Source organism: Eleginops maclovinus, chromosome 9 (genome assembly GCF_036324505.1).
Source record: "Eleginops maclovinus isolate JMC-PN-2008 ecotype Puerto Natales chromosome 9, JC_Emac_rtc_rv5, whole genome shotgun sequence".
In the NCBI taxonomy this organism is placed as follows: domain Eukaryota; kingdom Metazoa; phylum Chordata; class Actinopteri; order Perciformes; family Eleginopidae; genus Eleginops; species Eleginops maclovinus.
In genome coordinates this window covers 8023521-8051168 of record NC_086357.1, presented here as the reverse complement: position 1 = coordinate 8051168, position 27648 = coordinate 8023521, and the positions used below count along the sequence as shown (strand labels likewise).

The 27648-nt window shown below is 42.8% G+C and overlaps 1 protein-coding gene across 1 annotated transcript in view; it reads left to right on the top strand.

Moving 5' to 3' along the window:
* Positions 1–9139: 9139 nt before the first annotated feature.
* LOC134869732 (phosphatidylinositol 3-kinase regulatory subunit alpha-like) overlaps positions 9140–27648 on the top strand; it is a 121876-nt gene continuing 103367 nt past the window's right edge. The window contains exons 1-2 of the mRNA XM_063891612.1: positions 9140–9235; positions 9579–10742. Of these exons, the coding sequence (XP_063747682.1) occupies positions 10394–10742 (349 nt within the window). The 5' untranslated portion in view covers positions 9140–9235; positions 9579–10393. The remainder of the gene's footprint in view (positions 9236–9578; positions 10743–27648) is intronic.

Below are 27648 nucleotides of genomic sequence, written 5' to 3'. Positions count from 1 at the left end.
CAACATGTGGTATCTGTTTCTTTGTTAGTGGGAAGACTGGCATTGCATGCTGTTTACTAGTGTATTTTAATCTGGTGTGTAACTTGACACTGCAACTGTGAGTGAGTGTTTCAGACGTGCATCAGTGAGGCGTGTTCTGTGTTTGTTCTTGATGAAGTTCATGTCAGAAAACGCTGATTCACAGAGATAGGTTGAACCAAACAGGCTGGCAACCTTCATAGCTGCTGTGCATACACCACTGTACTTCTGTGCATCAACAAGGCACCAAAAGTGTGGTGCAGTCGGGTAGGCTTTGAGGTGGAGGTCTTTTTGCAGTGTCATGATTCCAATCTCCACCTGTCCAGCATCCGAGTTGAAGGTTGCACTAAGTTGCTCAGCAAAGCATGTTGTGTCCACATTCATGAAAGGATTGGAAATGAATGACACACATGGCTCGAGCTGATCAAGGTCACAAAACCCAGTGACGTGCGGTGAGGGGAGGCCTCCCCTCACCAAGTAAAATGAAGAAATAAATGTAATGATCATATTTATCCAGTTGTTTGTATTATAAAGTTATTTTCCTTTTAATTTCACCAGTTTTACATTATTTTGATCCAAAATCGCTGAATTTTCATATTCACGTTCAAACACTGAGAACGGCTGCTCGGTGAGGCACCAACCTGCTGACATGCTATACAGTGAGACTGTAACTGCTGTCTGTCTGTATGTCGCTATTAAAATGTTCAAACACTCTGGCTATATTAACTAATTTCCATACTTTAGCTGGTGTATATAATATACAGTGTTTTTTGTCAACTGTATGTCTGTAACGTGTCTCTTGTGCTGAGCAAAACCGCTGCGAAGAGAGACTAGGTGAGGCACGCAGTTCTCCTGCCTCATGGCAGTGGGTGCTAGTGAGTCCAGTTCAAATCTGATTGTGATGACGTCAGTGCCTCACCAGCCATGAACTTCACCGCACGTCACTGACAAAACCTATTCTCAAACTTCACAGTACTTTTCTGCAACTTTGTCAAATGTCTCAGATGCAGAAGCATTGTCTTTCAGCACCGACTGCACAGAGGGAAAGTGCAGCCCCTTTTTTCTCTGTAAATCCACAGAAAAAATGTTCATCTTGGCTTTAAATGCATTTACAGCTCGCAGTTCAAGTGGTTTAGTTTCCCAGTAATGTCCATCAAAGATGCAAAGTGACCACTCTGTGTCCTCTAGCAGTGAGACATCTTCACCTTTGGACTGCATGAAATCTTTGATTTCACCCAAAAGTGACAAAAAACCAAGTAAAACTCGTCTTCTGCTGAGCCATCGGATTTCTGTGTGTATCAGCAGGTCATCATATTCAGCTGACAGCTCCTCCAATAGCACCTTGAAAATCCTGTGCTGTTTTGCTTTGGAGCGGATGTTGTTTCTGATTTTCACAACGGGAGTCATCACCTGCCCAAAGCCATCAGTTTTGCACAAAACGCCTGCTGGTGACTGGTGCAGTGGGAAGTCTGGTCACCTTTACAGTGAGCGATGACACCTGTATGTCGGCCGATCACAGCTCTGTAGTCTATGTAGATCTGTAGTCACCGCTACCAGCTTTTCCAATGGTGCCTTTTTCTGCAGGAAAAACTCCTTCACCGTGTTATAAATGTCAACTCCCTCGTAGTTGTCTTTAACGGCAGTAGTGTCAGGAGTTCTTCTCTTGTGGAGAAATCTTCAAATCCGACCATCCGGATAAAAGCCAACAGCTGCGCTGTACTGCTGCTGTCCACGGACTCGTAGCACTGGATGCTAAACCAGCTGCAATTCGCCAGATCCCGGTCCAGCTGATCGGCCAAGTTACCACACATAGCTGACACTCGTCTAGCCATCGTAGATGCCCCCAGTTGGACATCAGAGAGTGGAGATTAGATTGGTTCCATTTTTCTCGTCTTTAAGTACAGTCTTAGCAATTATCATCATTGCTTCTTTGACAACTTCTCCATCAGAAAATGTGTAGCTCTAAACGAGGCTTCGGTTGCTTTTTGTGACTTTTTCGCCGGCCTCGTGAAAAAAGACTGTTGCTTACACAAAGCTGCCTTTAGCTCGCGGGCTTTTTCTGCCCGTTGTGCGCTACCCGGTGGGTAATTAGCATGGTAACTTTTGTGACACGTAGTGAAGTGTCTCTCCACATTGTGCCGCTTGGCCGTCGCCACAGTCGCCCCGCAAATGAGACACACGCAGGTGTCTTTCACAGTCGTAAAAAAGAACCCCTCCTCCCATTCGTTGAAGTGATACGTTTTCTTTCTTTTTTCTGCCATGTTTTTGGGGTAAGAAACTGCATTCAGCGCCCATCTTCGCTGCGCCCGGTAGCTTACTCTCCACTTGTCACGTGCACAATACTGACCTTAGAACTACAGTAGGTCAGAGTTCACCTAAACTTATCTAAACTTCATGTGTAATAAGCATATTTTTAAGATATTGTCATTTTAAAATCTATATGAATGCAAGTGTGATTCAAAAAGAATAGCAACAGAATAAAATGTTGTTTTAGACGCAGCTCACTAGTGAGTTGCCTGCGGGCGACTCATGTGGTCCTTGGGGGCGACCTGGTGCCCACGGGCACCGTGTTGGTGACCCCTGCTTTAGTTCAACGGATGTATTGAATAAATTAAGTGATATATATGCGTACACATATAAATCATTAGTCAAAACAGGGCTAAATTTGATTGAATTATAAAAGGTGTATGTGATAAAATGAAGAGCCCTTTGGGAGCCGAAGGAGCCGGCTGTTCTTGGTGAGCCGAGCCAAATGATCCGGCTCTTTCCCATCACTACCGTCTGGCAGGCGGTACAGCAGCATCATGACCAAAACCACAAGACTCAGAGACAGGTTTATCCCACAAGCCATAAGACTATTTAACACATGATCTTGCTCTATTGTTATTGCTGTGTTTTATGTCTTGTAATTGCACTGTTGAGGAACCTGGGATCTAAGTTGTTCATAGTATTTCATAATTAAACCTTAGCTGTGTATATGTTATGACAATAATAAATGGATTGGCGTTCCATTCAGTCCAAGCCCAAATGAAACACCAAAGGATGAAGAATGGAATGAAAACCCATCAAACGTGCGAACTAATGCATGTTTGAGGGCATCAAAAAACATGCTGTCACCAAGTTGATAAGTGAGTGTTTAAATATAGTCTAAGTAGACCTGAAACAGTCCTGGTGTTCAAGTTTTATTTCTATGTACTCTATGTCCTTTAAATAACATAAGAGATGTTATTTAGTTATAAAGCCTCGTGACCTCGTCGGCTGTTTTTTGTTGTTGTTTTTATAATGAAAACATTCAATGTAACTACACAAAATGTAATCCCCAGGAAAAGGATGTTGTCTGCTTTTGGCATTTGTGCTACTGTCTGTTCTGAAAAACCAAAACGAAGCGTACACTCTCACTCACGTTTTTTTTCTGCTCTACCCAACTGGCACCAAACAGTGAATACTAATTTGGGTATGACTTCTGTGTAGTGTTACTTTCCTAGTATCAAAGTAATGATTTAATATTGATAAGAAAAATTCTAACAAACATTCAACAGTGGTACAACAATCTGGTACAGTGTAAATGTACATTGATAGTTTTGCGTTATTGTAAGTTACACAAACAGTAAATGGGAGGTGGAAAAAAATCTATGTATCTATTAGACTCCAGTTAGGAGTCCCCCAAGGGATAAAATGATGGATCTGTGGGGCAGTGGAAACATTTAAATTGAATAGAATAAGGTAAGAATAATAGATTTTGCTACACAAAATGTAGTTTATCTTGCAGGCTTTTCTTGAATCTTTTTCTTGTTAAACACTTAAATCTCTGTGTTTGATTAAACTACACATTACTCACGTATGTAATATGCAATTTTCAGGAAATGGAGAGGTACATTTTTGGAGAGTTCCCAGTTTTCAGTATTCCCCAATATCCCTCAAATCCTTAGGTAACAAAGACAATTTTCCAAAGGCTTGTAATGTAACACAAATGCACCAGTGCAGCATGAGTGGGGGACAAACACTGATCAGCCTGCCATGATGTGTACTCTTTCCTGACAGCTTACAGCAAACATTCACTCATGCTTCCATGGGAACACTGCTGTGTCTACACGTACTATACAAGCACACACTATTTAGATGTGTGAGTAATTGTAAACTCCCACTGACGATAGCAGCAGATGATGCCTGTATAACCTCACACATTTAATCTGCGACAACTAGCCTCCATCTCCACTGGGAAGTGACACTTTGTTCTCATAAAGATTGTCTAACGTCTGATTGGCCGGTGGCTGTTAAAGATAAGACAAAGAGGAAGACGTGAGCTTGAGAGCCTCAAAGAAGACAATCAACCCTGTCTGATACCAAGATACAAGCATGACTAAACGCCTGTATTATCCTGATTATATCTTTTCTATTTCTCAGCAAGTGCTTCATTGATTTCTGTCGCTCGACATTTGCATACATGGCAGCATGTCAGGCGAAATGTCACAGAAAAGGAAGAGATGATTGAACTGTGGGAGGAGTGAGCATTAGGAGCAATTGCAATTGCTTAAAGCAGATAAAAGTTATACAAGTGGATTTTTATATATTTAATATAACACTATAATTGTGTCGAAAGAAGCCACTGTGATAAATTGCTTTAATTGAGAAGACTGTAATGATTTGATATAACTAACAATAACGCTGCTTGCTAGCAAAGTTATTTGTAATGATTTGCTACAATGAACGATACATTTGCAGGCTAACAAATTAAATATGTTGACGCGGAAAGAAGTGATGCTATTAGCTAATTATATTGTAGCCACTAAAAAAGCTATATCTTTTTGTAACTGTTTTTAGATTGAAATATTGCCCAAATCCAGTATCTATTAGACTCCAGTCCATCCCTGGCAGTGCTCTCAAGGTGTGTGCAGTTCAGCTGGCAGATTCACAGACATTTTCAATAGGTCACTGCTCCAGTCTGTAGTCCCCTAATGTTTTAAAGAGTCCATCATTGTCCCTGTCCCCAAAAAGACAAAAACCCATCTGCCTCAATGACTACCGCCCAGTTGTACTCACTCCATCATCATGAAGTGCTTTGAGCGGTTAGTCAAAATGTTAACACCTCCTCACTCCCTGACTCACTGGACCCCCTGCAGTTTGCCTACAGGGCAAACAGGTCCACGGATGATGCCATCTCCCTGACCCTCCACACTGCCCTCTACCACCTGGACCAGAGGAACACTTATGTGAGAAGGCTGTTCATTGACTACAGTTCAGCATTCAACACCATTGTGCCCTCCAAGCTCATCATTAAGCTCAGGGACCTCGGGCTCAACAGCGCCCTCTGTGACTGTATCCTGAGCTTCCTGACGGGCAGATCCCAGGCAGTGCGGATGGGGAACATCACATCCTACACCTTGACCCTCAACACCGGAGCCCCTCAGGGTTGTGTGCTTAGCCCTTTCCTCTACTCCCTGTTCACGCACGACTGCGTGGCCACACACAGCTCCAACATCATCATCAAGTTTGCTGACGACACGACCGTCATCGGCCTGATCACAGACGGCGACGAGACGGCGTACAGAGAGGAGGTCAGAGCCCTGACATCTTGGTGCCAGGACAACAACCTCCATCTCAACGTCAGCAAAACAAAGGAGCTGATTGTGGACTACAGGAAGAGGCAGAGAGAGGCACACATACCCATCACCATCGACGGGACTCCTGTGGAGAGAGTCAGCAGCTTCAGGTTCCTCGGGGTAAACATCAGTGAGGACCTGACATGGACACATTACAACAGGGTCATATCCAAGACGGCTCAACAGCGGCTCTTCTTCCTCCGCAGGCTGCAGAAGTTCAACATGGACTCCAGGATACTCTGCAGCTTCTACAGGTGCACCACCGAGAGTATCCTGACTGGCTGCATCACCGCCTGGTATGGCAGTTGCACCGCCCTCAACCGTAAGACTCTACAGAGGGTGGTGAAAACTGCTCAGCACATCACCAGGACGGAGCTGCCATCCATGGAGGACCTCTACACCCAGCAGTGTAGGAAGAAGGCCGGTAGGATATCAAAGGACCCCCATCACCCCAGCAACAATCTGTTCTGTCTGCTGCCGTCTGGCAGACGTTACCGCAGCATCCGGAACACGACCACCAGACTCAGGGACAGTTTTATACCACAGGCTATAAGACTGCTGAACTCCTGAGCTCTGTGAATGTCTACTCACGTCTGTTTATAGTACACACATATATATATATATATATATATATATATATATATTATACACATCTGCCATACATATCTGGTTATAGTACACATATCTATATATTATACATATCTGCCATATACATCTGCTATACATAATATATGCATCTGTCCATACCTCCTCATTCAACAGTGTAAAGTATTTAAATACTTTCAATGTATTCCACATATGTATATATTTCACATCCTCAAATCTTTATTGTTGTTATTGTAAATATTCTTCTCTCTTTTTGCACTATTTTATTTATCTTATTTGCACCATGTATGTTGAGTTGTTGGAGGAGCATGGGATATAAGATTTTTATTGCCAACATATACGCTGTGTATGCTGTGCATATGACCAATAAAACCTTGAAACCTTGAAACCTGTGAGGGCGCTGCAGCCGTGTGCGATTTGAGACTGCCAAAATGCTCACCCTGCACAAGTGTTCACAGTGCACAACATGGCATTAAGCTACTTTAGATTTTAGAGAAACAGTGTTCTTCACAGTTAGGTGATAAATATCAGATTAGTCCCTCCGCGCCCTATACAGAAGTAGGTCCAAGAATAATATTACCTATGAATAAAGACTGTAAGAAGGGACAACGGACAGTTTACACCTTTCATCAGTTCACATGCTGTCTGATTTACATGTTGTTTATTCTTAATCAGATTGGTGTAGAAGTAGACGTGTCAAAACAAAACATCGTAGTGTAGCAACAGGTAGCTTTGGAGCTGTTTGTTGCTGCCACATATATATGACAGTAACTTGTAATCATTCAAGACTTAAGAGTACTTGAATTTAAATATGTTGCTTATCCATTAAGTATCTTCTGAATATCTGCAAGTATAAACAGGCACACTTAAGATTATTACTCATAGGGTTCTGCTTTTGCCTTTTAATGCACAGTTGCTCCGTTATAATTTATGCTGTCCGTATAATAGCTTCATTTTTACTCTGGGGATGTTCGCATTCTGAATAACCTCAAGAGAGTTTAATCATGCGTGGCATTGATTGAAAAAGTGAGAAGAAAATAGCATCTTTCCTCATATTCATGTCAAACTGGCTAAGCAAACAGTGCACACACACCAGATGAAGTTTAGAGAAGATACTAAAATATGTTTACACTGGAGATATGTCTTGCTTTAAGCTCAATATATTGTAGCCACTTTAAAGCCTTATATCTTGTTGATGTACTGTTTGGGAATATGCCATACTAAAGCACACAGTATCAACCGACATTATAGGGCCCTTGATGTTGACCCATTCTATAATCTGATTTTGAGGCCTGTCTTGAACAAGGAATCTTACTGTGTCAGTATGATGTATTAAGACCTTTAGTATTTAAATATTGTCCATAACTGCATATATCTGAATTAATTGAGGCAGTGTATGCTCATTGTACAAAGAGAGGGTGGAGCAGAAAGGTTAAGGTGTTGGAGTATGTTCATCGTCCTTAAGGATGGGAGAGGTCATCTCAGCATAAGGTCTTTGGATTAGTTTGGGTCAAGATTTCTGAAAAGAAACATTGTTCTTTTAGTCTGTCTAATGTACGTTTTTGGAGCTTTTAACCTATTTAGTTTTATTATATTTGAAAGAAGACTTTCGGCTGATAACGCCAACATTTGGCAACGTACACCAAAACAATCTAGATTGATTAATAACCCACAAGTAAGAAAAATACATGGATTTCATTATTGGGTGAGCTGTTATTTTAGAGAGAGAGGAAGGAGGAGAGGTCGGACTGAAGCCCAGTCAACCTTAATGTTGCAACTGCACACCAACAGGAAAAATAATACTACAAAGTTTGGTGAACTGTCCCTTCACACACATGACATATATTCAAAAGGTATTCTATTTGTATTGCTTTTGTTTCCACACCTCACTCTAATGTGTTTTAATCTTATTTGGTAAAAATGTCTGTATTTGAATTTTCCTTTTCTACTTTTTACTGCTGATATTTTTCCAAGCCAGATTAAAGCAGGGTTGCATCTACCTCGAATGCATTTATGCCCCCCCCCCTTTTAAAACATGTTTAAATTATATTTACACATGTATCCTAAATAAGATAATGGCCAATATATCCAGAATAATCATAAAAAGGAGATTATCGAAACACATTCGCAAGACTTTAGTCTAAATGTATAGCTTTTGGAATAAATATAATACATAAGGAAGACACACACCTGCTCTAACCGTTATCACGTTGCCTTTTACTAGAAAAAAACCAAACAAAAACAGAACATACTTTTTTCATATTGACGGAATGTATCATTTCTCTTCTGGTTTTTGTCTCCGACTAAAGACTGAAGAAAGTAGATTTTTGCAGCCCTGCTTCCTGCTCCGTACAACGTGTCCCTAAATGTTCTCTGCAGCTCCAAACCTGCTCACCTGGTGACGCAGCAGTCTGCCTGTCTGCTGCTGCGTCATGTGCGCTCTAGAACAACTAAGTACCACAATGCAGCTCTTACCTCTCATCCTATCATCCTCTATTTATTTTTCGAATTTAAATTATGCATTTGTTTTCCGTAAAATGCAACTCAGGTGCGCAGGGATACATGCAAGTATTTTCCAGGTCACAGCCTTCTTACATAATTAATCACCTTTCTGCAGCTCCTGTACACCCAATACTCAACCTCGTGGCTATGTATTAAACACAATAACACACTTCAAAATATCACAAATGCAGCACTAACTACGAGGGCATCGTAACCGGGTCATGCGGTGTTTTTGCTGCAGCTGCACCATGCCGACCCGTCCCGTCTCCGCCGCTGGCTGCTGGCATAATTTGCAGACGGGGGAGGAGGGGTTTACTGACATCAGCACTGCCGCTCACTACAGCACGGAGCAGGCTGCCTGTCTGCTGGACCAGCCACGCCATCTATTTATCCTGACGGGATTCACGGATGTCTGGGCTCGCACTGTGGGGTTTGGGTTGTGTGGAAACGGACAGTTCACGCGCAGAGGCGTCGGTGGAGGACCAGGGCTCGTCCGTGCAGTTTGAGCGGTGAGTTTGCTGTGTGTTTGAAGCAGGCAGCAGGGCAGACTGGTGCAGGGCGAGTTAAGTCGGGCATGCTGTCTGTCTGAAGTTCATATTCGCCTTGTCACGCTTGTTGTTACTAATAGCTTTCTGTCAGCCTGCTTATCATAGTGGTGAGGGATGCTTTCAATGCATTTGAACTAGAATATTCTTACTTGTATTGGAGTTTTGAGCGTGCTTTGTACTTAATTAACCTCTGACTCTTTTAAAAATAATTTCTGATTTATTTCAGTATATAATTGCATTTAATCCTTAAATCTGCATAAAAGTGTGTGATGTTGACCTCTACAACTTCATTTTAAGTTTTCAGAAGCGTGTGTCTGCTCCAGGAGGCTGCGCAGACAAGAAAGGCGAAGCAGCAGGATTTCACACAGAAGAGTGCACATAGGGACACTCAGGATAAGAAGCCAAATTCTGCACTGCAGTGGATTTTCCTCAGGTGTGTGGGAGTGTGTATAAGAGTATACGGACGCCTGATCTGACAGAGGACTAAGTAGGCTTTGTTCACTTTCTCGTTAAAATCGAAAGAACCCGCAGAAGCTTTGGGGAACGTCTGGAGGTCACCCCGTCCTAGAAAACTGTGCCACCCCTCCAGTTTCCAGACCACTTAGCCCCCCTCAGCCTTTTTCTTTTCAAATCACAGGCACAGTGTGGTGGTCAGTGGTAAGCCCATTTGGAGGCCTCAGACTGGAGAGCTGTGACTGACTGGTGGATTGATACGGTGGATTTTTAAAGAACTGCATGGACATTTAACCAAATGTACATTTTAAAGCAAAAGTCCAGCTGTTCAATTCAGCTTCACTATATTTGGAAAACTTACATTTTTTTATAAAGAAGATTGGACCTTCCCATCAAGCTGTTGTAGGACTAAGCAAAGGTGTCAAATTTCACCTCAGGGATCAGATTTTTATCAATTTTTGACTGTTTAATAGAAGTCAGCACGATACAGCAACTCTCAGGCGGCTTTACAGGTTGGACAGGTTGCGGTCCAGTTTCACCTCAGGGATTTTTGAACTAACAGCTTCCTTTTATTTTTCCAAGACATTGATTTCATTCGGAACACAGCAAATCTCAGGCAACAATTTTATTTTTGGTTTAAGAACTGTCCTATGAGCTCCTATAACCATGGCATCTGACAGTTTCCAGTACCGGGCGCTCTTTGAGTACAAGCGGGAGCGCGGTGATGACATCAGCCTCCAGACGGGCGACCTGCTCACTGTCCCAAAGGCAACGGTGATGGCCGTGCCAGGGCTGGACTACCAGGATGGGGACGAGCGGAGTCCGAGAGGCTGGCTGCACGGCACCAATGAGAGGACCAAAGAGACGGGAGACTTCCCTGGGACTTTTGTGGAGTACATTGGGGTGAGGGTTGGCCCTCCTGTGGCCAAATCCTGGCCTAGGCCTGTACCTCCGATCCCCGGGGGGCCACACACCGACATGGGGGCTCAGCCTCCTGGAGCAGCTGCTGCTTCAGGTGAGTGCTGCCCACACGGACACATTGAACACATCATTGGGATGTTTGGGTTCTCTATATGGATTCTCCTACACTGATCAGTTGGAATGTATTCAACAAGACTGTATTTCATGAAATCCACATTATTGGATCTAAAACATTTTGTGAATGGTTGACGTTGATATGTCTGGAGTACTAGTGTATTTTGTCTAAGAGTATGGTATTAGGATCAATTGTCTGGTTTAGTTGCTCTCAAGCATATTGGCTTTGTTAGCTTTATGTGCACATGTACTGTGTGGCATGACCCCATGTTTTGAGTTCAACTGTTGGCCCTAAAAGGTTTGCCTTAGAGTTTCTATGAACCCAGTTATGATTGAGATTTTTGGGGACCCCTTCTGCTTCTAGATCCCCTTTCCACATTTATAAAACTCTACAATGACACCTTAAGATTGTGTGTAAATTGGTGGACCAGAAAAGGCCCAACCTTCACTGATCCTGGGGTTCTTTCCAGCAACATGAGTTCATTTTTTTCCCATTTTTTTCCCACATGTTTCACCAATCGAAGACACTCCATACTTGTTTCCAATGCTTTCAAGACTACTTCCATTCTACAACCCAACATTAAATCTGATTTTGTCACTATGTGAACTATTCAGTTTCTGAAGGTGGTCTTAAACTTTTTCAATATAGTTCACAATGCATTACATGACAAAAGTTTGGGAAACCTTGACAGAAAATATTCTAGTAGCACAGCAGTTGAAGGGTTGATTCAGCAAAAAGAATCTATGGTATCTCTTTGTGAAGAAAGTTTTGGTTTTTGCTCAGGTTGTGAGATATCGGCCTCGGATATCTCTTCCTTCTCTGTGATTGCTGCTGAGCTGATCCTCCAGCTCTAGTGCAGATACTAACCAGCCCTGCATAAAGCCCAGTAGGCCCATCCTATGTGCGAGGGCTATGGGATGGTTTGTCTTCCAAGAAAATCTGCTTCCAGGAAATAGGGTTCATATTACAAAATATTAAGGTTCCAGATTCCATCAAAACCACCAGTGTTAATGTGTCCTGGCTGAGGATTTCCTTTTAGGATTCACTCTGGAACTTTGGCTGAGTTTGGCCTTAAAAGATTATTCGCCCTTTTTTTTCTTCGGTCATGTTTTTAGTAACTTCATGTTCAGTTTAGGCAATAAATCCCCATTACTGTTCAACGTTGTTTCCTGTATAAGATTGCAAGATTGACTCAAAGCTGAACACATTAGCTTTAAAAATGTTGATGATCAAAAAATCCTGAAATTCTAACCTTTCATCTTCACAACAGATTCTTTCTTCAGTATCATGCATCTTGGGGTTTGTACAGTATGTGAACGAAACTGTTGTTATTTTCCCCAATTTTCTCAAATTTTGTAGACCAGGGATTAATCGAATGGATCGGGAAAATAATCTGCGTATCAACTGCCAAAGTCAGGAATAGTATTGAACATCAATCATTAGGTTTGCTTGGACTCATGGGTGTTGATCAGAAGGCTCCACCTTCCACCCTATGCTTCATAAACTGCTGAACTCTGGGAGCCGCAGATCAATGACCTTATGTTCAATCAATATATCCTATTGACTCTGCAGAAACATTCAGAACAGCCATGTTGTGGCTCACTACTGAGACCTTGTTGGGATCCAGTAGCTCTCTTTACTATACATGTGGACCTTTTTAATGGAATGAAGAAGCTCAAAATGTAAAAAGCACAAAACAAAACAGAGCCCCAATTTAAAAGCTATTCTGAACCCTGCAGGCTTTGATTATCATTTTTACAGGGTTGGAATGGTTTGCTTTGCTTTAGTGCTGGCTGTCTGCTGCAGAGTGAATTCAGATTTGCTGTGTTTATGGCTCTCCGTTTGCTAAATAGGTCAGACATAGAGCAATGTTCTTTCCTCTATTTCCTCTGCCGCCTCTCTGCTCTCTTTAATTGTCTGGCTGCCCGTCTGTTTTATGGGAGTGGGTTTGGTCTGTCTTCCATAAATAACATCCATACCACTCTGGCCTCGGGTAAATATCTCATTTCTATATGTAACTCTTCACTGCACTATTTGAGCCCCTTGTCCACTACTCCCTCCTCCATCAATCCATCCATCCACAATATTGCAACCACACAAGTTCTAAATAATTGATTGGCTGATGCACTGTTGGCCTGACATACTACATTCCTGAATTCGCAAGTCACGAGTAGCAGTAGTGGTGTAGCAGTAGCAGTGAGGGAGGACTGTGCAGAGGGAAGCTAATTATGATGGACATCCTCCATCACTGCTGACACTCCGCAACGCCGCCCTGCTTTTGCTTTTGTTCAACTCAAACATAGACACATTAACTTTTTCATCTAGATTTGACCATTTCCAAGCCATTTGAAGTACACATTTACCATTTATCATTGCCATCTTGAGCCCTGGTCCTGTGGTATCGTGGAAAAATTAGTTCCATGCTCTTTTAGCGCATTTTTGGCTTTGACTTGGTATTAAAGTATGGGTTCTTGTGACATTTATAGTAGAAACCGTGCCATAACACCACAAACTGGCAATATGTTGGTCAGGTTTTGCAGCATTACCATTGTACTTAGCTAGTGATTATACCAAATCAATGACATTAACTCACTGGTGTGAACCGAGTGACTGCTCGGCTCAGCTGCAATTGGAAATGTATATTTAGTAGAGGCACAACTTCTAAGAAAAACTCATTAAAAGTTAAGAAGAGTGTTCCTTTTCTTTCTTCCCCCAACTTCCGGTCTCCCTTCTTCCACTTGTTGTCCTCAACAGTTCACTTTTCCCCCCTGTAGTCTAGTGATTAAATCAGTTTTGATACCCAATATCTCTAACAGGCTCATAGCACTAATCAATGCGTAACACTATCTGACTCAGTGTGATTGTGAACACCCTCCTACATTTGCTAACCTGCCGCTGTACCCCTTCCCTGAGGGGAGCTGTTTGGCGGCTCCACGTAACATTAATTATGACAGTGAGCTAATGAATCCCTGACGGTGTTCTCGTCACTACCTACAGGTATATAGAACTGTTAAGGTAATCAGAGCTCATGCTGAACCTAACAGGCTAATAGCATGCAGAGCGCTGTTCTGCTCTGATAAGGCAGCTCTTGTCTTTTATCTTCAGCCTCGGTTCACTAGACTCTGTTCCTCATTTATGTAAATGAGCGATACAATTAGATGTAAACCAGAAGACTAGATTGGTTCATTCTGCCTAAAGGCTTTGATCAGAAGAGCTTGGTCAAGTAAAACCAATCCAACACAACATCCTGCATTTCATTGGTAAGGTTAAGTGTGTGACAAGAACTGAGAAACCGGAATTAACAGCAGGATGTTCAGTAGTTTGAGCCAAAAGTCTTAACCGTCAAAAGAGCCATTTGATGAAAAGATGTTCGGACAAAATGTCTTCACTCATTAAAGACCCTTACAAAGTTAAAAGAACAAAACCAAACACTTTCACTCTAGCCTCTAGTTTTTCTTCGGTATGTGCTGGTGAAAAGGCATTAACGATGGCATGTTCAAAGCCGGACCGTAGGACTAGCTTAAAGTAATGAGCTATGTTTGTTGTCCCTCTACCAGTAAGTGTATTAGGTTTCCCGCTTTTACTCATTCTATCCATTCCTTAGGTCTGTGACACACTTCTGTCAAGGGGAGAAATATGCCATAGAATCAAGGTATTAACCCTAACCCTAAGACTTTAAAATCAACAGCAAAGAAAGTGTTGAGTGTAGCGCAATGGAGACAAAGAACTGACACAACAAAATATACAAGCCGGATTAAGAATTTGATCCAATGAAATTCCATTTCATTTTAACTTGCTACATGTTATGGAACGTCTACCACCAAACTGATAGCATAGATGATAACATGCAAATATGATTCATAGGCAACGAGGCTAGACAGAGAACACATCATTACCGTCTGATTGCACGCTCTATTGTGCGATTTTCACCTGACACACACGAATACATATCAAACAGATTGTCAATAGCAATCACAGTTTTTAATTGAGCACCAGGCAGTTTGAGTTTGTCCGCGTCTTAAGAGGACTGTCGGAGTCGAACTGGGCAGCGGATCAATGTGATCAGGGAGGTGATGAAACGCTGCTGCACTGGATAATGACTGGTAGATCAAACATAATGAGGGAGAGAGAGTCTGGAGGGACAGCAGAAAAAACACAAGGAACAGTAATTGCCATCTTTGCATTGTCTGTTGCGACCAGTGAGAAAATTGGTGTGTTTGCAGAGGTGTGTGTTAGTGTCCGCAGCCCGTGTTCATGGCCGTGTGCGGTGTTCAGGGAATCGATGATCGCAGCCTCGGCCTAACAAGCTAACCCGGCTAAAAGGCCCTATTTTATAGGTTTATTTTTAGCTTGACTCTCAGCTCTTTGTTTAGGCTCTAATGGCCTTGGTTTAGACTGTAATGGCATTTTTTGTGGATGTGTGTGAGTGTGTCTGCTGCACAGTGAAGATAGGAGGCACTGAGGCATGAGAGTTGTTATTCTCAAGAGAACCATTCATGTAAAGGGCAAACGTCTTCATGTCTCTGTGAAGATGAAGTAAGACAAGAGGAGGGAAGCAAGCTATGTTATTTTTTGTTGGTGAACATTTCTATCTGTTTGACTTTTAGTAACTTTCCCGCCAAAAAACATTTTTCTTATTCTGTCACAGGACAGAGTATGGGCACACAGAAAGGATTTTATATCATTATTTTCAATGTATTTCTGTACTGGGGCCATCATGATACCTAGTCTCAAACCTAATAAGACAACATTTTAATATCAATTAAGGAACTATATTTATTAAGTAAACAAAATGATGAATGAACAAAGTTTATTTTAATAGATGTTGTGTTAACACAAGATGTAATTCAAACAAGAACTATCTGTTCATGAAATGTATAAATAAGAATAATATCTTGATCATTTTTGAATGAAACCTTATTGACTTACTTAAATTCGATGATTTAGGTATTTTGCATCTATCTCTGATTATTGAAGTCATATTTCGTTCTGTATTTGTGACCATGTCTCAATTTTGCTCCAGGACATTTCCTTTTTAAATGAGACAGTGCTAATTGATTAATGGAAAACATATTTCCAGTCACAAAATGAAGAACTGCTCAGCTGAGTGACACTAAAATATATAGGTAAACAGAGAACATTTTTAAAATGATTATATACTTAGAGGAAGATGGTCTTACCATAAATTGCTGTTATAGATAAACTAACAAATTGGGTTTTCTGACCCAAGATGTTAACAAATAGCTTTTAAAAATGTTATCTGGTGTGTCTTATATGAGAATAATCTGCAGACATTTTGATTTAGATCTGGAAATGATACGTTTATAATTACAATTAGAATCAACCAACCAAAGCAACTAACCATACTCACAATCAATAATGCCAGAATATCTCCAACTTGAAGCAACACTGGTCCAAATATAGTCTGACTGCTACTATAGCTGAGTTAATTATCTTGCAAAATTGGTCCAACTGTGAACCTATAATATCCAACCAGAGCTGGCAGACAAAGATGGATCACATTCAGCCGCAGTTGGGAAGAATTTTCTGGATGGCTGAGGACATCAAAAAATCACTTAATTCAATAAACGGACACTCACAAGTGAAATTATCTGAAATCTCAGGCAGATTTTCTTTCCTGTTTTGAGACGGTAAGTCATGAAGGCTGAATATGAAAAAAAGGATGACATATCTTATAAAGAGACTGGAGAATAAGTTTTAAAGCTGTCATTGACCTCATTAATTTTTATATGCGATTCCACATTACTTGTTTCTGTCTTCACGGTTTCCATGTGGTGAATTACAGCAATTTCACTGTGACACTGAGTCTTTGTTTCAGATAAATACAGTATGCCCTGCTTGTTTATTTACGTGTGTGTGTGTGTGTGTGTGTGTGTGTGTGTGTGTGTGTGTGTGTGTGTGTGTGTGTGTGTGTGTGTGTGTGTGTGTGTGTGTGTGTGTGTGTGTGTGTGTGTGTGTGTGTGTGTGTGTGTGTGTGTGTGTGTGTGTGTGTGTGTGTGTGTGTGTGTGTGTGTGTGTGTGTGTGTGTGTGTGTGTGTGTGTGTGTGTGTGTGTGTGTGTGTGTGTGTGTGTGTGTGTGTGTGTGTGTCCATGCTTTTTTCTCTCTGAGGAGATGACATATGTCACCCATGTGGAAATGTGCACTGGAATTGGCAGAACATCCTTTGGCTGCTTCGCTCTCTTTGTCTGTCTTCGATTTTATTCTCTCCATCCATCCATCTTCTCCCGCTTTTCCGTCAGGGTCGCGGAGGTTACAGCTCCAGCAGAGAGCCCCAAACTTTCCTTTCCCTTGCCACATCAACCAGCTCTGACTGGGGGATTCCAAGGCGCTCCCAGGCCAGCGAAGAGATATAATCCCTCCACCTGGTCCTAGGTCTACCCCTCGGTCTCTTCCCAGCTGGACGTGCCGGAACACCTCCCTAGGGAGGCGCCCAGGTGGCATCCTCACTAGGTGCCCGAACCACCTCAACTGGCTCCTTTCAACGTGAAGGAGCAGCGGTTCTACTCCGAGTCCCTCCCGGATGACTGAACTTCTCACCTTATCCCTAAGGGAGATGCCAGCCACCCTGCGGAGAAATCCCATTTCGGCCGCTTGTATCCGCGATCTCGTTCTTTCGGTCATGACCCATCCTTCATTCAGGTGAGGGTAGGAACGAAGATGGCCCGGTAGACAGAGCTTTGCTTTCTGGCTCAGCTCTCTTTTCATCACAACGGTGCGGTAAAGCGACTGCAGTACCGCTCCCGCTGCTCCGATTCTCCGGCCCATCTCACGCTCCATTGTTCCCTCACTCGAGAACAAGACCCCGAGATAATTGAACTCCTTCACTTGGGGTAAGGCTTCATTCCCTACCTGGAGTGGACAGTCCATTGGTTTCCTGCTGAGAACCATGGCCTCAGATTTGGAGGTGCTGATCCTCATCCCAGCCGCTTCACACTCGGCCGCGAACCGATCCAGTGAGTGCTGAAGGTCACAGACCGATGAAGCCATTAGGACCTCATCATCTGCAAAAAGCAGTGGTGCAATCCTTAGCCCACCGAACTGCAAACCCCCTCCCCCACGACTACGCCTCGAAATCCTGTCCATGAATATCACAAACAGGATTGGTGACAAAGCGCAGCCCTGGCGGAGGCCAACCCTCACCGGAAATCGGTCCGACGTGCTGCCGAGGACCCGGACACAGCTCTCGCTTTGAGAGTACACAGATTGGATGGCCCTGAGTAGAGACACCCTCACCCCATACTCCCGCAGCACCTCCCACAGTATCTCCCTGGGAACCCGGTCATACGCCTTCTCCAAATCCACAAAGCACATGTAGACCGGATGAGCGTACTCCCAGGCCCCCTCCAGGATCCTTGCGAGAGTGAAAAGCTGGTCCGTCGTTCCACGACCAGGACGAAAACCGCATTGTTCCTCTTCAATCTGAGGTTCGACAATCGGCCGGACCCTCCTTTCCAGCACCTTAGAGTAAACTTTCCCGGGGAGGCTGAGTAATGTGATGCCTCTGTAATTGGCACACACCCTCTGATCCCCCTTTTTAAAGAGAGGAACCACCACCCCGGTCTGCCACTCCTTCGGTACTGTTTCCGACTTCCACGCAATGTTGATGAGACGTGTCAACCATGACATTCCCTCAACACCCAGAGCCTTCAGCATTTCTGGACGGATCTCATCCACTCCCGGGGCTTTGCCACTGTGGAGTTGTTTAACTACATCAGTGACTCCCCCCGTGAGATTGGAATTGATCCCCCTTCATACTCCAGCTCTGCCTCTAACATAGAGTGCGGAGTTGTCGGATTCAGGAGTTCCTCAAAGTGTTCCTTCCATCGCCCTAACACACTATCAGTTGAGGTCAACAGCGCCCCAGCCTTACTGTACACAGCTTGGATGGTACCCTGCTTCACCCTCCTGAGGTGTCGGACGGTTTTCCAGAACAACTTTGGTGCCGACCGAAAGTCCTTCGCCATGGCTTCTCCGAACTTCTCCCACACCCACTGCTTTGCCTCGGCCACGGGGATGCCTGAAAAGCTCCGCCGGAGGTGTGAGTTGAAGGCCTCCTGGACATGGGACTCCTCCAGACGTTCCCAGTTCACCCGCACTACATGTTTGGGCTTACCAGGTCTGTCCAGAGGCTTCCCCTGCCACTCGACCCAACTCACCACCAGATGGTTATGAGTTGACAACTTCGCCCCTCTCTTCACCCGAGTGTCCAAAACATGCGACCTCAGGTCCGATGATACGATAACAAAATCGATCATGGACCTTCTGCCTAGGGTACCATGACTAGCACAGAAGTCCAGTAGCAAACCACCACTCCGGTTCAGATCAGGGGGGCCGTTCCTCCCAATCACGCCCCTCCAAGTGTCTCCATCATTGCCCACGTGTGCGTTGAAGTCTCCCAGCAAGACTAAGGAGTCCCCTTCAGGAGCCCCATACAGGACTTCTTTCAGGGTCTCCAAGGAGGCCGAATACTCTGAACTGCTGTTTGGTGCATAAGCACACACAACAGTCAGAGTTTTCCCCCCATGACCCGCAGGCGTAGGGAGGCGACCCTCTCGTCCACTGGGGTAAACTCCAACAAAGCGGCACTCAACCGGGGGCTTGTGAGAATCCCCACACCCGCTCGGTGCCTCACACCTTGGGCAACTCCGGAGAAGAATAGAGTCCAACCCTTATCCAGAAGTAAGGTTCCAGAGCCGACGCTGTGCGTAGAGGTGAGCCCCACCAGATCCAACTGGTAACGCTCCACCTCCCGCACAAGCTCCGGCTCCTTCCCCCCCAGAGAGGTGACATTCCACGTCCCCAAAGCCAACTTCTGTCGCCTGAGTCTGGTCCGTCGAGACCCTCTGCTTTCACTGCCACCCTTCTGGCAGCGCACCCGACCCCATCGTTGTTTCCCGTAGGTGGTGGGCCCGCTGGACGGAGAAGCGGAGGTGTTGCCCACGTTGCTTTTTCGGGCTGTGCCCGGCCGGGCTCCATGGCAAGCCCGGCCACCAGACGCTCGCTGACGAGTCCTCCTTCTGGGCCTGGCTCCAGAAGGGGACCCCGGGCTTCCTCCGGGCCGGTTATCCTCGCTTCCAATTGTGTTATTCATGAGTCTTTTTGAACCAATCTTAGTCTGGCCCCTTACCTGAGACCAATTTGCCATGGGAGACCCTACCAGGAACACAAGGTTCCAGACAACACAGCCCCCAGGTTCATCGGGGCACACAAACCTCTCCACCACGATAAGGTGCTATTCTCCACCACGATAAGGTGCTATTCTCTCCACCCATCTGAAAAAGCCATTCAGTCTGTTTTGATTTTCACGGATCCTACTTCATGATGTTCTTGATGCTTGTGCAGTGGATGGCGTTCGATCACCACAACACCGGTTTTGAGAGAATTACTTGAAGGGATTCCCCAAAAATTGTAAAAAGTACCAGATTTATTTTTATTTTTATTGGAGACCGGTCTCGTTCTGTTTGGAAAAGGTTGCTGGTACTCAGTAGCACACACACACACACACACACACACACACACACACACACACACACACACACACACACACACATTGACACCCTGCTTTTTGCTTTAAAATCAGCATTGCAGTCCTTTGCAGTGCTGACATTTTTTGCCTCCGTCACCGTGACTCCACGCTGCAGAATGTAGGGCTTAATGCCAATTAGAGTACAGGATTTTACCTTGATTAATAAATAGACAAAGCTTTCCAAGATTGGAAATTGTGTGTTCTGTACACGGTTTATGTTCTCATTTTTTAGAATGGCTGCTTTAGCAAACAAACTTAATTGGAGGCATTTTGATCTCTGCTGGTTACATCCTATCATGAGCAAGCTTTGTTTTTTTTCTGGTTCAGAGCCACTTGCTCCATGCTACCTCTGCTGAAATGAAGAAAAACTGTATTTAGGTCCTCTGGCTATTTCTCAATATTTCAATAACCTCTATAATCTCTCGTCTTTTCCTGGTTTGAGCCTCAAGGCCTTTTTACAAACCATAAGCAGTTTTTTCATGCTATTCATTTGCATATAAATATATTTTTATAACGCTGCTGGTAATTTGCTGTATTCACCTAAACTTAAATGTATTTGTTTCCATGTTCCATGATTTGCACGTGTTCTTTTAAAACTAAACCACTGTTACTCTGTCGTACGTGCATCTATTTTAGACATGTGTTTGCGTTTACATTACTTTGAAAACTAAATGAAATGCATTGTTTTTGGTGCTTTTCAGGCTATTTCTTTATTATTATTATATTATAGTCCTGTTTAAATCATTTGAGTAATATATTTTTTTGCCTTGTGCTGCATGCTAATATATTTAATCTCTAAAGTGTTATTGTTCTTGCAGGGAGTGAGATTTATAGCCCCTGTTTTGAAAGTCAATTACAGAAGTCCACATAGCGCCAGAGTTAAACTGATGAATAAGGTGGAGCTGCGGAGTCTTTCAGTGAAGGGAAAAGGTGATACAAATAAACACGGCATGAATAAAACAAGAGCAAAGCATCCTGGGAGACCACGAAGATGCAGCGCTTTAATTATTTGATGCTGCACAGCGGTGACCCACCTGCTCAGTGTGTTAAACTGCAGATCCAGAATGCAGCGTGGAGTTCTGGGAATACATCCGTGAGAGGTCCAGGTCACAGAGAGGAGAGCTGCAGGAGGCTCAGCGAGGCGCTCCGTCGGGGAGAGCTGTTGTCAATAAAGCTTTTATTTTACTGGCTACCTAATTGGCCTTGGAATCACCGCACTGAGCTGAGAGGCTTCACTGCCTGAGCCGAGGATTTACTTGTCAGCAGTAAAAGAATAAGCACATAATAACACGTGCACACCCACTAAACAAAAACAGGCGCTGTTATTTGTGTGGAAACACGACTTGAACACAACAATGTTTTTAACCTGGAAAGCTTGTATTCAATTTCATTTGAGATAACATTCCCAACTCGAGTTCCATTCAGCAGCTGTCCCAGAGCTTTCAATTATATTGCATGATCTTCATCCTCAGCAGCAGATGGAGTCTTGCTGGTTGTCAGGCAATGATGGATGTACAAATGATCTTGAACTCCTTCTCTAATTCCAGTGTGGGTGTCAATGTGCTCACAGAAAGTGGAGAACTCGTTGCCTGCTGATATAGATCATGTGATAAGATTGAAAGCTTGAGAAAAGCTACTAAATGGACATTGTGATGAGAGTGGTTTGTCAAATACCCCGTACTCTTCCTTGTTTGGAGTACTATCTGCTAGCTGTTCCAATGCCTCCCAAAATCAACAGCTGTTTTTTTCCAAAACTCCTACCCAAATCACTTTGTCCCAATTCCCTGTTAATTGCCACCAGCTCTTTCAAGTAAACCTTAAGGAATGTTATTTAAAATCACAAACTTGTAAAAGTAAAGTGAGTACCATTTAAATCACAATGTTAAAGCGTAAAAGCAGCTATAAAGCTCCACATTGCCAAAAGTTTAAAAAAAAACTGTGTTGAAGTTCAATTTAAATGTACTCTCTGTAAAAACATTCAGCAAACAGCAGGCGAGTGTTAACAGCAGTATTAAAAGTCACCACTGGATGAAACTAACTATTGTTTTCATCATTGATTAATATGGTGAACACTTTCCCGACTAACCACTGAAATATTTGAACCAAAAATGTCTGGAAATGGTTTAAAAGAAAATTCCCTTTTGCAGTTCTTCAAATATATGTAGTGCAATATATTTTCAGTCAAATAAAGCAAAATGTTGGATACTAAGTTGCTAAAACCTCTGAATTCCTGATGAAATCCTGAGGAGATGACCTCCCTGTCTTCACCTGAAGCTTGATTTTAAAAGCCTGGCTTTTACTCGTAAAGGCTGACTTCTTAAGCAGGCACGTTAAAGCTGAAATATGTGTCTTTGTTCAACAGGGGTATTCCCAATCTTCCCGCAGACTTAGATGATGTACTTGAAGCCGTCAGGAGTTGAGACTCCACTTGTAAATCCTCTTCCTCCCTGTTTCGTGTGCAGCGACTCAGGTCCGGGTTTTATGTTTAAAAAGGAATGAAGGGGTGACAGAAATCACTCCCTCCAATAGAGATCTGCTTTCTCTGCCGTATCCTCCCATCCCGCAGCATGTTTATGGGCAACTATAAAACCACACGGCTTTTTACGGCCTCCTTCTCCTCCTCCTGCTGCATTTTAATGTCCTCTGAAGTCTTGAAAGACTCGAGGTGCAAGTCATTTGACCGCTTTTATTTCAGCAGTCGGAGGCGCTGTAAAAATAATTTAAGCGGCTCGTTTTTGTCTCCGAGGCAGTTATGCGCTTCAGAGGTTCCAGGCATTACGTCTATGCTGCTGCAAGCCACTGCAATGTGTGTATTAATGAGCAGTTTATAAGGCCGATTGCAACACATTTTCCCATTAATTAAAAGAAGATCTGCATATGTTAGAGGTTGTGAATACATCTTTTGTCCCTTTATTACACATGATCGCACTTAGAGTTTTATTTTATTGTTTTTACCTTCCAGCACTGGAATAAAGCTCAGATTGGTATACAAACAAAACTGCCTGTAAGCAACTGTTTATCATTTATTTTACCACTCTGTTTTGTAGATTACTCAGTCCATAATTTTTCTCGACAAACAACTTTACTGCCCGCACTTAAAATGATTTCTGACGTTTGGAGAAGACATTTGTTAGCAGAGGATTTACTTCCTCCCCACAATCCTCGTCCATTTGTCAAGTGAAAAGCTAATTGTTGAAGCAGTTAATATTAACACAAGTGAACGAAAGAAACAGTAAACAGTAATGCGCTAAGTCAGCGTTGCTGGCTAATTCTAGAACAGTAAATTAGACAATATGTATCCATTGTGTTAAAAGTGTGAGCTGAAGGTTCTCCTTATGCATAAATAAAATGAGGTAAATTCGTATATATTCCAGGAATAAATGTTGACTTCTTAAAATGTAGACTTTTCTCTTTATTGCTGGTACATGACTGTAGTTGCTTGTGTTTTGCCTGCTGTGTGGGATGTGTTTGCAAACGTTTCCATTGGAGCCTGTCAATGTGTCTTGAAAAGATTTCAATGTCTCGAGATGGAACAGATGGAAGAAATTTCAGTCAATTATTAACTGTGGTGATTTCTGAGCTTGAAAACAATTCATTAAAGGCAATCATTAATGAATTTATGTTGGTGTTTTATTAAGTAAGGAAGCTATTTCAAACATCAAAACAAGTCCATTCAAACTTTTGCGACTTTGTGCATTACACAAGATCAAATAAATGAATATTATGCAAGACTACACCATAACTCTTAACACAAAGAAACCCCCTCAGCCTTAGGTCTATATATTCCCATACTAAATAAACAGAATAAAAAAACGTGTGTAAAAAAACGCTCTTCAGTGGTTGCAGGGACTGTTGAGCTCAAATTTTTAGCTTAAAAGTGTCCTACCAGCAGGGTGACTATATCTCAGGATTTTAGAATAGGCCGATAAATATCAAAGATGTTTTCCTGCTACTTGGTGCATGTTGAAGGCAATGCTAAACTGTGCTCTGCACTACACCTGGTGGTGAGGGCGGCTCATACTGTGATCATTTGCTGAACAGGGCTTTAACCAAGAAGGAGGAATGTTGGAAATGATGAATTGGGCAGTAAAAGTCATGCAGATCAGCAGATTTAGAGGGATTTGACCTAACAGAGCTACACACACACACACACACACAGACCCATCCATTGTCCGTAAACCAAACCTCTATTCTCAATTGAGCCATTGTTTTGGTGTTTGAGCTGCCGAGAAGAGCATCGTAGTGCTTGGCACCACTGGTACGGAGAAAGAGAGTATAGTTTGTGTGTGTGTGTGTGTGTGTGTGTGTGTGTGTGTGTGTGTGTGTGTGTGTGTGTGTGTGTGTGTGTGTGTGTGTGTGTGTGTGTGTGTGTGTGTGTGTGTGTGTGTGTGTGTGTGTGTGTGTGTGTGTGTGTGTGTGTGTGTGTGTGAGACACAGAAGCCAGTTGGGATTATGTTTTGCCAACTAAAGAGTTGAAGAGATACTGTTCAGACAGACAGACAGACAGACAGACAGACAGACAGACACAATCCCCGCTTCTGCCCTCAATAAATGGATGATTTAAAACGTGAAAATATGATGAGTCTAACTATTTTAATTTGCAATAGACCTAGAACAACGAGAGGGCTCGATCACACCTCGACGTGTCGTTTTTATCTTTCCACATTTAGATCCACCCTTATCACAATCATCTTATTGTGTTTCTTATAATGCTCTACAATAAAAGCCTATATTTTCCCATCAAAATGTAGAAGCAGCAGACTACCAGCTTATTTGTTTTCAAGTATGTTTCCAGCATCATTGTACATGTACTCGTTTAGTTAATATTTATTTCATCATGGATAGTCGGTTTCAGCCTTTGGAGAATCTTGAATACTAACTTTGACAAGAAAATCTGCTTGCATGTGACCCTGTGCTTTGTTTGTGTAGATTTGACCCGAAAGCAGTTCTCATTCATAGTAAAAAGAAAATAGATGCTGTGTGCACAAGTAAAAAAGGCCAGTGTTTGTCTTATGCAGCAGTTTGTCCTGTTCTGCCCACATGGAGCCCACAGGTCAACCGCTGTTTTCTTCTTCCTGTCGGCTTTCATCTTCACACCGAAAAAAAATCTGCTCAGGTCTTCGAAAAAAGCGTCAGAAAACGGACTAATATTTCAGCAGTCCACACACACACACACACACACACACACACACACACACACACACACACACACACACACACACACACACACACACACACACACACACACACAGACCTTAGGCTTCAGTTTATATTTTCCTCCAAACATTTATATCCAGCTGTCTCTCTGTGACATGAAAGCGTTTCAAGTCCTTCCAGCGGGTCATCCGATCCATGAGCGCACACTCGAGCTTGGTGGAAGTGTATATGCTTACACAGGACACATTTTGACATGGTGACCCTATACACGTGTGTGTTTGTGGAGGCGGGTGGGGTTAAACACACAGGTCTGAGTTTACACAGTGTGTGTGTGTGAGTCGAGGGGACAGCTTTCTGGCTGAAATGACATGAAGACAAATCACCGGCCTGAGGCTCAGTCCCCCCCCCAGGATCTGTCGTGAGATAAAGATAAAACTAAAACAGTGAAATATGGAGGCGGGCCGTTTGGTGTCACTTCTGAGCTGATGGATTTGTTTACAATGTAATTTATAGTGTTATTCACTGCTCCAGCATACTGCTTGTCTTTTATTGTTCTATACAGTATATTTGCAGACTTTTCTCAACCCAACCAGGAGTCATAACTGTAGCAACAAGGATATCATCCCTCACTTGTTTCCTAAGAAACAAGTGTTTATTGAAACTAAACCACAAGGTCCTGGGGGTTCCGTCAGAAATCCCAACTATATGACATGTAGGATTGAGGACAGAAACATGTTTCACATACAAACCTTCTGATCTTAGGATATGAATTTTGTGATACCAGAACCATCCTAATTTAGAGATTACCAAATTAAGAATTCTAAATTAGGGTTGCATAAACCCCTTCCTTAACTAATATATTCTTTTTAAATGTCTGCAATGTTGAACCTTGTCTTCCCCTGTATTTTGGTCCATCATAGCAAGCTAGCTAGCCACTGACAAGTTACTGATGGATAGGATATTGAGATCGAGTATGTGCAGAACTTGTAAGAAAATAACAAAAAACCTATAAATAGGATGTGGTTTTTCTCTACTGTCATTCTGAAAGGCAAACAACAGGCATCGCATTATGACAACCATTATTCATCCCTTGCTTCTTAAGAAACGATTTTCATCATCTACCATCTCACAATTGGCTTTTTCTCCCAGCCACCTTGTGTTTCACTTCATCACAATTTCCTTAATAACGAGGTTCATATTGTCTTTGTTTGCCAACTGTATATTTTCCATGTTTTCATTATAAATTCTCAGTAGATTGAGCATTGGGAAACGTGGGAATCTTAGACGTTGCAGGTTGTGACAGTTCTGCAGCGTATGTTGAATCAGTGTGTGTTTGTGTGTGTGTGGTGAAACTCTAGCATAAACACAACTGATGCTTTATGGCGGAGGGTACTACATTACACGTTGTTGTTTGTTTGGTTTTGAAGGTCAGCGTTTTTCTCCTCCTGACTGATTCCTTTTTTTCTTTGTTCCTCGTTCCTGCCACGTCTGTAATTCGAGTAAAAACATTTTCCTGTTAGCCTTTTGGAATTCCTTACCTTGCCTTTTTCCTGGTCACGCTGCATGGTTTTGCACTGATGCATGTATGGAAGCAGGTGTGTGTGTGTGTGTGTGTGTGTGTGTGTGTGTGTGTGTGTGTGTGTGTGTGTGTGTGTGTGTGTGTGTGTGTGTGTGTGTGTGTGTGTGTGTGTGTGTGTGTGTGTGTGTGTGTGTGTGTGTGTGTGTGTGTGTGTGTGTGTTTGCTCCACTGGCTGACTCAGTGTCATTATTCCTTCTGTCACACAGAGATACAATGTCTTTATGGAAGTTTAATGACTCTCAGCTGTGTTCATACTGAAACCGCTGTCGTCACAGAATCACCATCATTTATTAAACATAACCAGTTATCCTAACATGCTCATTAATTCTACAAATTAATGCATTAATCAGCAACTAGTGTGAAAGTGTTTTAACACGCTCATGTTCTCAGAACACATGAACAGTGCATTTCAAACATTAAAGGTACATTTTTCTACAGTTGCATTCCTTTTAAGCGGTTTTAGGGTTAGCACAATCTTATTTCCACTGTGTGACATCATTACATCTTAGGGTTGGGTGATTATAATGCTACATATATATATCATATCCAGCTTCCTTGAAAGGTTACTGGATTTGTGCGACATTATACAAGCAGAATGAAT